This window comes from Octopus bimaculoides, chromosome 12 (assembly GCF_046866305.1).
Source record: "Octopus bimaculoides isolate indiv1 chromosome 12, ASM4686630v1, whole genome shotgun sequence".
Taxonomy (NCBI): domain Eukaryota; kingdom Metazoa; phylum Mollusca; class Cephalopoda; order Octopoda; family Octopodidae; genus Octopus; species Octopus bimaculoides.
In genome coordinates, this window is record NC_142939.1 from 59,799,896 (window position 1) to 59,813,105 (window position 13,210).

General features: G+C 31.6%; 1 protein-coding gene across 2 annotated transcripts in view; it reads right to left on the minus strand.

Moving 5' to 3' along the window:
- Positions 1-9,500, minus strand: part of LOC106874495 (uncharacterized) — a 60,869-nt gene extending 51,369 nt beyond the window's left edge. Inside the window, exons 1-2 of one of the 2 annotated variants that reach the window (XM_089361125.1) lie at positions 9,282-9,500; positions 5,916-6,033 (exon numbers count right to left, since the gene is read on the minus strand). In XM_089361125.1, coding sequence (XP_089217251.1) covers positions 6,001-6,033; positions 9,282-9,491 — 243 coding nt within the window. In that variant the 5' untranslated portion in view covers positions 9,492-9,500 and the 3' untranslated portion in view covers positions 5,916-6,000. Of the gene's footprint in view, positions 1-5,915; positions 6,034-9,281 lie in introns of those variants that run through there. The other variant, XM_014922260.3, reaches the window with a different exon arrangement.
- Between the last annotated feature and the right edge of the window lie 3,710 nt (positions 9,501-13,210).

Consider the following 13,210-nt stretch of genomic DNA (forward strand, 5'->3'; position numbering starts at 1 on the left):
TCTTCACATTTTTTTTTGTTAGACGCTGTCAAACTCTCTCTCTCTCTACCTCACACACACACACACATACACACACACGCACGCACACACACATTTTCACTTCGCTATGGCAAGAATGGACTTAACAAACGTTAGCAAACTTCAAAATTGGTAAAAGTTATGGTTGAAAATCGATTTTTACCGCTATTCCCGGGTGCCTCGGGAAAAATAATTTTATGAAAATACAGGTAGGGTGTGAGGAATGTCCTCCTAAAACTGGAGCGACATGCGTGCTAATTTGTGGACGTGCATAAATAACATTCACGTACACACACATCCTGTCTTTTATAGATATATAGATGTATTGATCAAGTTTTCGTTGCGCAGTGGGAGTGAACCTAGAACCGCGTAGTCCCAAAGAATACAACACAAGCAGACATCTATGCTTTTGTAAAGTCGTATTTAAAATTACAGTAATTTTTCATGACAGTAGAAGAAGATATAATTTGCAGCAGATGTTGCATCATTCGGTTGTTGCTTAATGTTGCTATCATAATTTACATAAAAACGTCACTTACTTTCAAATAAAATCTCCTAAACATAAACACACATGTATGCACAGACAAACGTATTTCTATGTACATGTATATACATACATATGAGGTCGTTGATTATTTACATTACAGGAAAATACATACATACAGGTATATGCGTATATATATATGTGTGTGTGTGGATCTCGACTGAGGAAAGAAAACTCCGAATGACCTGTTCTTGTTTTCTTTGTATCGTCTATCTTAATTTTTTTGTCCCTTTCTTGTATCACCTAACTGTCTGGATTTTGTGCGTTCTTGTCCCATTTTGTATTATATATGTATATATATATATATATATATATATAAAAAATAGAAATATGTTACAAAGACAAAATAGAAACTACACGTGGAAATGTAAGGGGAAAGTAAGCAGAAAAATAAGCGAAAATGCATATATATATATATATATATATATATATATATATATATATATATATATAAGAAAAATTAATGAAAAAACAACAGACGAAGACAGGTGGTGTAGACAACAAATGGATGTATTAGTATAACGCTCGGGAATAGAGAAAGTCTTTAACGTTTCGAGCCTACGCTCTTCAGCAGAAAGGAACACAGAAAGAAACAAAGAGAGAGACAAGAAGAGAAAAAAAATTATATATATATGTAAGATTCAGTTGAATTAGGCACCTTGCTAGGTCCATATTATCCTCACACCCAAACAATATTAATTAAATACTGAATATCAAAACTCCGTGCAGGGGTGTTTTTTTCCTTAATATTCCTGCCTTGTGTGCAGACAACGCAACCCAGTTACGGGAAAATATCCGTTCTTGGTAATTCAGACATGTACTTTTATAAAGGTACTTTCAATAGTATTTCCGAAGTGCAGATTCCAAGTTAGGTGAACAGAATATGAATGAATAACAAAGATTTACAGTTATCAATCCATTACGGCCGTTTCAAGCGGCTCCTTCAATTCATTAATGAAAGCATTACATCAGTTTGAAAGAAACCGTTATATATATATATATATATATATATATATATATATATATATATATATACACAATATTATACTTTTGATATTTGTAATTACACATTATGTTTTATAAATTCTAATACTTATACCTGATATTTTTATATATTTGTATATCCTTTCATATACTTTCTTAACGTTTATAATTTATAAATAATTCTTTTTGACAATTTAAAAGGTCTTTTTATATAATTCACCGGATATGGGAATCGTTATTTTAGTACACTTTTTAATCGTGCAGTATATTCATTAAGTGTCGATATGCCCAAACTGGTTAAGGTTTTATTATGATCATCTATACTCTATGTTTAGGAAAAGTTCTTCTTATATATTAAAGTATCCCATTATTAGGTTTTAAATTTAATTTCTATCCTTATTCTATATATTGATTTAAATTTACTCAATTTAATATTATAAATTTGCTAAGTTATAAATTACTACCTCCCGTATCCTTCAATTCTAATTTCCACCCCTAAAGTTTATATTACTTATCTCTTTTGGTTTTTTCATTATACTCCCCTTTAATATGATAATCCAAATAAATATTGACCATCCCTATCATTCTTTCTTGTATTTATCATCCATTCCCTTACTGCTAACTGCTTACTGCTTACTGCTAACCCTTCAACCCACACTTTTGTGTAGGTAAAGCTAGATGCATGATTCCAGTACATTGAGAGTCTAGTAGATTGTCTGACATTAAGTTATTTATCACTATTGACTAGAATACAATTGTCAATTCCCAATGGATTTCATTCTAAATGGTTGAAGACCACATTCTACAAAAAGTCTTCTGAATATAAGTAACTAGGTCACCACTCTTTTTATCCTCACCCATACTATTTCTTCTGCTACTCTCTAAATTATAGTAGGCTTGACGCGATATGTATTATTTTCTAAATTCATTCTGCCACAGATATGACAAAAGAAACAATGTAAATATTTTGAGTTCCATTATTAATGTAAATATGATTTTTAAAATGGTTATGTCCTTATGTTTGAAGTCTATGCCGTCATCTGACGAGAATGGTTTCTTTCAAATTGATGTAATGTTTTCATTAATCAATTAAAGGAGTTGCTTAAGACGGTCATAAAGAATTGACACTTGTACATCTTTGTCATATATATATATATGCATATATATATATATATATATATATATATATATATATATATATATATATATATATATATATATATATAGTGAGAATTTACACGAGGGGAAGTCAAAAGTTATCTGCACTTTCGCCATAACATATTGTTATTATTGTCATACTGCTCTCTGCGCATGCGTGCTTATAGTTGGTACTATTGTGGTCGCGTGATTGAAGTTTGATCCTGATCGTGCCATCTTTTTTTCTGGCTTTACAGTGTAAGCATGGCAGTTCAACTAGCAATGTGCACCAAAGAAGAACAAAGAGCAGTAATCCTATTTCTCTGGTCGGAAGATATATCAGGTGCTGAAATTCATCGGAGGCTTTTAGCACAATACAGGGATGCCTGTCAACCTCCACCACTGACGAGAAGATTCAGCAAGCTCGAGGTGGTAATGGTGAACTGGCGAGTTATCATCAACGAGGTAGCTCGATCTCTAAAGATTAGTCATGTTTCTGCCTATCAAATCATCCATACATCTATATATGTGTGTGTGTGTGTGTGTGTGTGTATATGTTTGTGTGTCTGCCCCCCCCCCCCCCCCCAGCATCGTTTGACAACCGATGGTGGTGTGTTTGCGTCCGCGTAACTTAGCGGTTCAGCAATAGAGACCGATAGAATAAGTACAAGGCTTACAAAGAATAAGAATAAGTACAAGGCTTACAAAGAATAAGTCATGGGGTCGATTTGCTCGACCAAAGACGGTGCTCCAGCATGGCCACAGTCAAATGACTGAAACAAGTAAAAGAGCAATATAATATAATATAATATAATATAATATAATTTCACGCCTTTAAGGAAAATATTGTTCATTTTCAGTGGCGACAAGTTAGTGGTAGGAACATAAATACGCAAATGAAATAAAATCTACAATATACAAACGAAATAAAGGCCGTACGACACTGAAACAAAGATAGGACAAAACTTGTGCATGAGTAATGCACTGGATAGAAAATGTCCTAAAGAACTGGTAACGGTAAGTAGCGATGAAAAGATAGAAAGAAAGGGGAAAAGAACGAACGGTGAAAAAACAAACCATCCGTTGGAAGCCTGATAGAAGCGTGATTGAACGAGTCAACATTTGTGCATACATACATACAGACATACATACATACATACATACATATATATATATATATATATATATATATATATATATATATATATATATATATATATGCATGTGTTTGTGTCTGTGCTTGTCCCCCATCATCGCTTAGACAACCGATGTTCGAGACCGATAGAATAAGTAGTAGGTTTACAAAGAATGAGTGTCGATTTGCTCGACTAAAGGCGGTGTTCCAGCATGGCGGTGTTCCAGCATGGCGGTGTTCCAGCATGGCTGCAGTCAAAAGAATAAAAGAATATACATTTACACACACACACACACACACACACACGCACACTCACATAAATATATATGTATAGATATAGATATATACATTTATACATACATATATACACATGCATACACACACACACACACACACACACACACACACACACACACACACACACACACACATATATATATATATATATATATATATATATATATATATATATATATATATATATATATATATATATATATATATATATATATATATATATACCCACACGTGTGTGTGTGTTTGTAATAGGCAGGGGGTACTCTAGATCACTATCAAATAAACAGTCGATAAGCGCAGAAATGGTCTGTCTTTATCATTTCATCACATTATCCCTAAACGCTCAATTTCGTCTTTCAATATGCTCTCGTTTCTCCCCCTTGTAATCTGACCGTGACGACAGACTTGTAATTTATAGATAACTTGACATGAGAGTTCTGTGCGTCCACTTCTTTGGTTCCGAATTTTGTATTTTGGTTATACTTGTGCTATGTCTGTCATTATATCCATGGGATTAGATTTGTCAGCTTCCAGTATTCATTCTTATACTGAGTGTAAAAACAGTAACGAAGGACTTATCTAAAATAATCACATGCAGAAACACATTCCATAACTGTAAAGACTGATAGTAATTACGCAATATGTTAATTATATCATATGCGTGGAAACAATTGTAGTGATTTGAAAAAAAGAATGGCGTTCAATTCATTTTCTCTTATTCATCTCGATACACACACATAAACGCAAACACACACACAAACGCAAACAAACATACAAAACGCAAACACACACACACACACACACACACACACACACACACACACACACACACACATATATATATATATATATATACATATATACATCAAAATAAGCAACAGGATATCAAGTAGTAATGCAGTACTACCGTTTCAAGCGACTCCATTTAATTGAACAATGCCATCATTACATCAATTTAAATGATTGGATTGTTCAATCAAATGGAACCGCTTGAAACGGTCGTACTGCATTACTACTTGATAGCCTGTTGTTTATTTTGATTTTTTCACCAGACTTCGAGCTGTGTGAATAATACCAGACTGACTTGGTGCTTCAACTTAAGCACCTAATTCAACTGAATCTATATATATATACACACATGCATACATATTATGTATTTTGTGTGCACATTTAGATGTACGGGTAAATGTAAACATTTTGTTGACTGTTTATTTTGGAGTCCCACGTAATTCAACATCAGTCTACTTCCATTATAATGCTTAGCTTACAGCTATGCATAGCACTACTACAGAGTAAACGTGGGAAACATTAGGGTAAACACCATTTTATATTATTTGTTTCCTACGCATGTTTCACTGTTGTGGTTCTTTGGAACCGCAGCATTGGCGGTTCGTAATACAGTTAGATGCTTAAACTACAATGAATCAACAGTACTTTAAGAATGGAACAGATAAAAAGTAAAAGGCGTAGAGAAATAGAAAGAGAGGAAATGAAAGTGGAAGGGAAAGAGAATAATTATAATCAAAGAAAGAAAGAATTAAATAAATAAAGGAATAAAGAAAGGAAGACTAAAATGGACGATTTCAGTTATTTTTTCATTATTTTTCACTTACGTTTATCTTAATATTTTTTTTTGTATTTTATCTTTTTACTGTTGTCCGTTTTAGCTTTTCTTCTTTCTGTCTTTAATTACAGTCTTTTCCTCAGTCTTTCTTCTCCTTTCAACTCTATCGCTTCTCTATTTCTCTAAGATTACTTTCTGTCTATTTCCCCTCTCTACACACTTATAAAAAGTCTTACCATCTATCCAACTTTAAAGGTTTGATCTTCGTGATATGATGCAATAAACTGTTCCCCTGATGATGCGTCGTGGTTTAGCATCCAATTATATCCGGAACATCAAACGTTCTCCATACAACTGCAAAGGTGAAACGAATGTAAGGAAGAAATAATATGAAATAGTGTGGGAGGGTATTTGTGTCTGTGTGTGTCTGTGTGTGTCTGTGTGTGTGCGTGTTTGGAATATTGAGCAAAAACAAAACTACAGAGAGACATTAGGGCAGTAACTGTAACAGTATTTTTTTATTATATGAAAACGGGGACTATAAAAAGAAAAAAAAAGGAGGAATTATAATAACAAGAATAACAACAACAAAAACAAAAACAACAAAAACAGCATCAACAACAGCAATAACAACAACTACAAGTGTTCTCCGGACATAGAACTATCCACAATCCCTTAATCCTTTCTATCTCACCTATCTCCATATATTGATCAATACCTATTACCTGACAATCAATATCTAATCCAAACCCTACTGTTTGAGTAGCATATTCTTTTGTATTATACCATTGTGATGTTTTCTTATAGATAAACACTGTTTAATCTGTACCTGAGGTTATGTATTTTCTGCTTTCAATTTTTCTTTGTTTGAGCCTTACTGGTGTGTTCCGTCACATGGAATAGGAAATTTAGTTTTCTTGTAACATTGTTGTTTAACTCCACGTCAGCTTTGATCTAAAATGTCAATTAACCTAATACAAATATTCCTAACCGGGTATCAATATCTCCTTACAGACGTTGTGTAATAACAGAGACTGAAATACAGGGTGGGCCAAAAGTCATGCACAAAATATGTTCAATACACTCTAGGATTGATAAAAACATACCTCAATCTTTCTAAAATCGAATAAAATAAAAATAATGAATAGTCAAGTACTTGTACATGATAACCAAAATGAATAATAATAATAATAATAATAATAATAATAATAATAATGATGATGATGATGATGATGATGATGATAATAATAATAATATTAATAATAATAATAATGATGATGATGATGATGATGATAATAATAATAATAATAATAATAGTAATAATAATAATAATAATAATAATAATAATAATAATAATAATAATAAAAATTAAGGCAAATAGACCAGATATAGTTGTCAAAGATCATGAAGAAAAAAAATGCTTTCTAATTGATGTATCAATACCAGCAGATGACAACGTTTCTCTAAAAGAAATGGAAAAACTTTCAAAATACAAAGACCTGGAAATAGAGATAACTCGAATGTGGAATCTAAAAACAGAAACAATTCCTATCATAGTAGGTGCCTTAGGTATAATAAAAAAATATTCAGACAAATACATAACAAAAATAGCAGGACTTACAAATATATATAACATACAGAAAATTGCACTACTGGGTACTGCACACATCCTACGCAAAACACTTTCAATACAGTAAACATAAGAGCACCACAGCAAACCACAGCACATACCCAAGGCGCACAGAGCTGCGCTCGGTAGTGAAGTGAACGCACGTTATAAAAATAAAACTACTGAATAATAATAATAATAATAAATTCAAATTACGACAGAACCGTTGAGATGTCTTAGAAAGTTAAGAAGTGATTTTTAAATTCTCAAATGCAGGATAATGCTAATAATATAGCCTGAACAGGATAAACTACCCCTATTTGGAATATGACCGAAATAAGGAAGATTGACAGGAAATTCCGTAAGCTACTGACTTGCAATAAGATGCACCAGCCAAAGGTAAGCGCAGATCGTCTTTACCTACCAAGAGCTCAAGGAGGTCGAGGCTCGATCCAGTTTAAAATCTTCTATAAAACCACCACAATTGGATTGGCAACATATCTTGAAACATCTAACGACTGGAAGCTAAAGCGCGTTGAAAACCATGAAAGACGGAAGAAACTACATTCTGTTATGAAGTTAGAGCAAAATATTTTCAGGTGAGCTTGTGCATAATCCCAAGGATGAACAGCATAATGGAAGTGAAGCTATGCAACTCAGGGCCAAAGGCAGAGAGTGAAGGTTTTACTCTTGGTTGCCTAAGATCAGAGCTTACTCACACGGAAATATCAAGCTAATGTGATAAAAAATGGTGTAGACCCAAAGTGCCGATACTGCAACGATGGGATAGAATCAGTGCACTCCCTAATCTCTGGATGTAAGGCACCTGTAGAGTACAAATCAAGACATGACAGAATTGGCCAATATCTACACTGGATAATGTGTCGGCATTATAAAATCAGAACTACTGGCAAATGGTACAAGCACCACCCTGAGGCTGTAATTGAGGGAGAAAATGTAACTATTCTTTGGAACTTCCCAGTATGTACAGACCGGACCATCAAAGCAAACAAACCAGATATTGTTGTGAAAGACCAAAACAATAAAGCTTGTTTATTGATTGACATGAGCATAGCCTGTGACCATAATATCTCAGCAAAAGAATTTGATAAGCTCAGCAAATATAAAGATTTGCTCATCGAAATGGAAAAGATATGTCATCTCAAGACAGTTACAATACCAGTGATTGTAGGAGCACTTGGAATGATCAAAAAACGAACTAAAAATTATTTAAGAATGGTCCCTAGCTTGCCATCCATACAAGAAGTGCAAAAGATTGTCTCAACTTGTACGTCACACGTACTGAGAAGAGAGAACATTGTCGCTGTGAATCTTCGTTCTGTTTTCCCCTTTATTTCCTTTTTTTTACTTTTTTATTTTTTTATTTTTCATTCTGTCTTTCTTCCTCCTTTTCTGTGTCACATGTTTCTGTAAATGGACAATTTGGTGTGTTTATTTTAATGCCCTACCAATGTATACAGTGCGTTTCCCTTCCCTAAGTGTCAGGAAGACACTCGACAAGAAATGGGAACAGAATTGAAAGATGATAATGAAATTATTATTAATAATAATAATAAGGGTCTCAAATTTTGCCATAAGGGCAGCAATTATGGGGGGGGGGGAGGGGTTGAGTCGATTACTTCGACCCCAGTTTTCAACTGGTACTTATTTCATCGACCACGAAAGGATGAAAGATAAAGTTGACTTCGGTGGAATTTGGACTCAGAACGTAGCGACGAGCAAAATACCGCTAATCTTTTAGCCCGGCGTGCTAACGGTTCTACCAGCTCGCCGCCTTAATATTAACAACAACAACAACAACAACAATAATAATAATAATAATAATAATAATAATAATAATAATAATAATAATAATAATAATAGTAGTAATAATAATGATAATAATGATAATAATAATGATGATGGTGATGATGATAATAATAATGTAATAAAAAAATATTAAAATGTTTTGGTGCGTGACTTTAAAACTCACCCGGTATATCAGTAGCAGACGAAAATGGTAAAGTAGTGGTGATAGGATTGTTATATACGCATTTCTACCTCCTTTTACTTCGCCAATAGCACGTGACCACTGACCACCGCATGCGATACAAAACCAGCCGCTACTGATATTCTGATATTCTACTGATTTTTTCAATATTTTAAAACTGATATCAAAGTTAGTAGGCAAGTCAAAGTACATTTGGTTTTTAACAACAAAAGCATACCTAAGCACACATATAATTTACATATATGTATAAATAAATACATATTTATTTCAGAAAACTATACTATAGATTTAGTCCCATATCCCCAGCAGCCTTTGGTTCCCATACTCCAAAGCAACATCTGTGCTTTCGAATATGTTTTACATCTTCTTTACATCTTCTTACAAGAAAATCATGTTTCCTACTCCATATGACAGAACACACTGCTAAGCGTTACGCAAAGAAAAAAAGTGCAAACAAATAAACATAGTCTCAGGTACAGAGAGTAAACTGGGTTTATTTATAAAGAAACCCACGTTACAAAGGTATACACAAAGCATACAATTGCAAAAAGTAAGTTATGGATTACGTATTGGTCGTCAGGTGATAACTATTGATCTGTGTACGGAGCAAGCAAATGCAGTAACGATTCAGGGATCGAGGATAGTTCTATGCACGTACAAAGATAATTGCTACTGTTTTAGATTTTCTTACACATATTATTGTTGTTAATGCTGTCGTTGTTGTTGTTGTTTTTTTTCCTTCTTCTTCTTTCTTTCTTTCTTTCTTCTTTTTCTTTTCCTTCTCCTCCCCTCTCCCCATTTTTCTTCTTGTAGTTCCCGTTTTCATGAAATACAAACAGAATCCTTGTCCTTAACGGGATGTCTCAATCAACTCTTTAAATAGCAAACAAGTCTTCTTATTTCAGAAATTTCTTGTTCCTACTTGTAATTTTCCCGGACTAAAGGAGATAATAGACCGTCTGTAACCAGAAGCCACATATGTATGTGGGCGCGTGTATGTATATGCGTGTGTGTGTGTGTGTGTGTATGTGTGTGTGTGTGTATGAGATATAAAGCATAAATTCAGGTGTGAATACTGTATTGCTCGGCTTTTCTAGATCTTCAGTTACACGACTTCACATTACAAATTTTGTATACAATCACTACTTGGACTGATAGCTGAATCTGTAGGATGAGCTTACTGTGATAGCCGCTCGATTATATTAATATATACACATATACAAACCCACACATACGCACACGCATGCACACACACACACACAAATACGTATGTATGTTACTATGTATGCATAACATTTTATGTGGTTATTTTTTCTATTTCCATGGAAATCTTGAGGTATTGTCATAAAGTAATACGATGTCGGTAACTATTCGTATAAATATACACAGAAACAAGCCTGGTAACATCTGTACTTTGAACACTCTTTGCATTTGACAATTTTTTGCTTTCAATGGCTTTAAAGAATAATTTATTATACATATTAAACATATGAAATATTTAACAGCCAAAATTTTAGGTAAATACCCCAGCATTTTGATTTAATACTGTTTTTGTCGCTAATAAAAGAAAATTTATTCGGCCATCCGATTAATGGTAACGTCACTAATATTTCAGTCACTGTTTTAGAATATTTGTAGCAGCAGATTTTATCTTAGCATACGGTTGCCAGTCGATATTTGCTACTGACGAAGGGGCAGAAATAGGTATTTAGCAATGTAAGCACTGTTGCTTCTTTTGCTACTTATATATTTCAGTGATTTTTAACATAGTATGTTCATAAGAATCATTTTCAAGTCGAGTATCGGAGTTTAGCAGGCTTTCAACGATGCATCTATTTTAAGCATGATACACACGCATGTATCTCTCTTTCTCTCTCTCTCTCTCTCTCTGTATATATATATATATATATATATATATATATATATATATATATATATATATATACATATAACACCGGTTGTCATGCGGTCATGGAAGACAGATACTGAACTAAGACACACACACATACACATACATACATACATACATACATACATACATACATACATACACACACACATACATACATGCATACATACATAGATATATAATATATATATGTATATATATATGTATATATATGTGTATATATATATATATATATATATATATATATATATATATATATATATATATATATATATATAGATAGATAGATAGATAGATATACAGGGCAGGGAATCGTCAATTAGTAATAAAATTAATAATTAACAATTTTGCCGGGTAGCTCAGTATGAAAAAACCTTTATCGGTAAAATCATTTATAATCATAAATATATAGGGATTGACAGTAACCTGCTTCTCCAACATACTGAGAATTCAGAAACAGCAGCTAAAGAACTACTGATTCCAAAACTACAAATTTTACTCTAAATTGATAGCGATATTTTTGATACACACAGAACAAAAAGCAGAAGAGAAGAGTAAAAAAAACAACTTGCCTTTAGTTAATTTAGTACGACAGTTTCACAGTTAAGAGCATGGAATACTCCATTCTGATCTTCAGCTAAATATATATATATATATATATATATATATATATATATATATATATTAATATATATATATGTATGTATGTATATATATGTATATATATATATATATATATATATATATATATATATATATATATATATATATATATATATATATACATGTATATATATACATGTATATATATACGTATATATATATATATATATATATATATATATATATGTATATATATATATATATATGTATGCATATATGTATGTATGTAAGTATGTATGTATGTATATATATAGTGTATGTTTTTGCCTCTGTTTGCCCCCCACCACTGCTTGACAACTAGTGGTGTTGTATTTATGTCCCCGTAAAAGAGACCGATAAAATAAGTACAAGGTTTAATAAACATAAGTACTAGGGTCGATTCGTTCGACTAAACATCTTGAAGGTTGTGCTCCATCATGGTCGAAGTCTAATGACTGAAACAAATAAATGATAAAAGAATAAATGACAAAAAATAAAAGAACATATATTTCTTATATTTTATATACTTACAACACGTTCATATATTGCCAGGATATATTCTGAAGGAAGATCATTTATCAATGGAAGTGTATTTTGTCAATAATTATTGACATTCATTATTATTGACATAATTATTGTATTCGTTATTATTGACATAATTAATGTATTCATTATTATTGTCATAATTATTGTATTCATTATTATTGACATAATTATTACATTCATTATTATTGACATAATTATTGTATTCGTTATTATTGACATAATTAATGTATTCATTATTATTGACATAATTATTGTATTCATTATTATTGACATAATTATTGTATTCATTATTATTGACATAATTATTACATTCATTATAATGAATGTAACATGCATTCTATACACATAATATAAATATCATTATGACAAGTCTGATGACATGTCCTATACATACATACATACATACATACATACATATATAGTGAGAATTTACAAAAGAAACAAAAGACGAAGACGGGTGAAGTAAACAACAAATAGATGTATTAGTTTAAATAATATATAGTGTATATATATATATATATATATAGTGTATATGTATATATATATATATATATATATATATATATATATATATATATATATATATATATATATATATATATATATAGTGTATATGTATATGTGTGTATATATATATATATATATATACATATATATATATATATATATATATATATATATATATATATATATATATATATATATATATATATATATATATATATATATATATATACATATACATATATAGGTATAAGACGCCAACAACGACGTTGTTTACGTATTTCATGTTGTTTGAACCGTTGGTGACGTC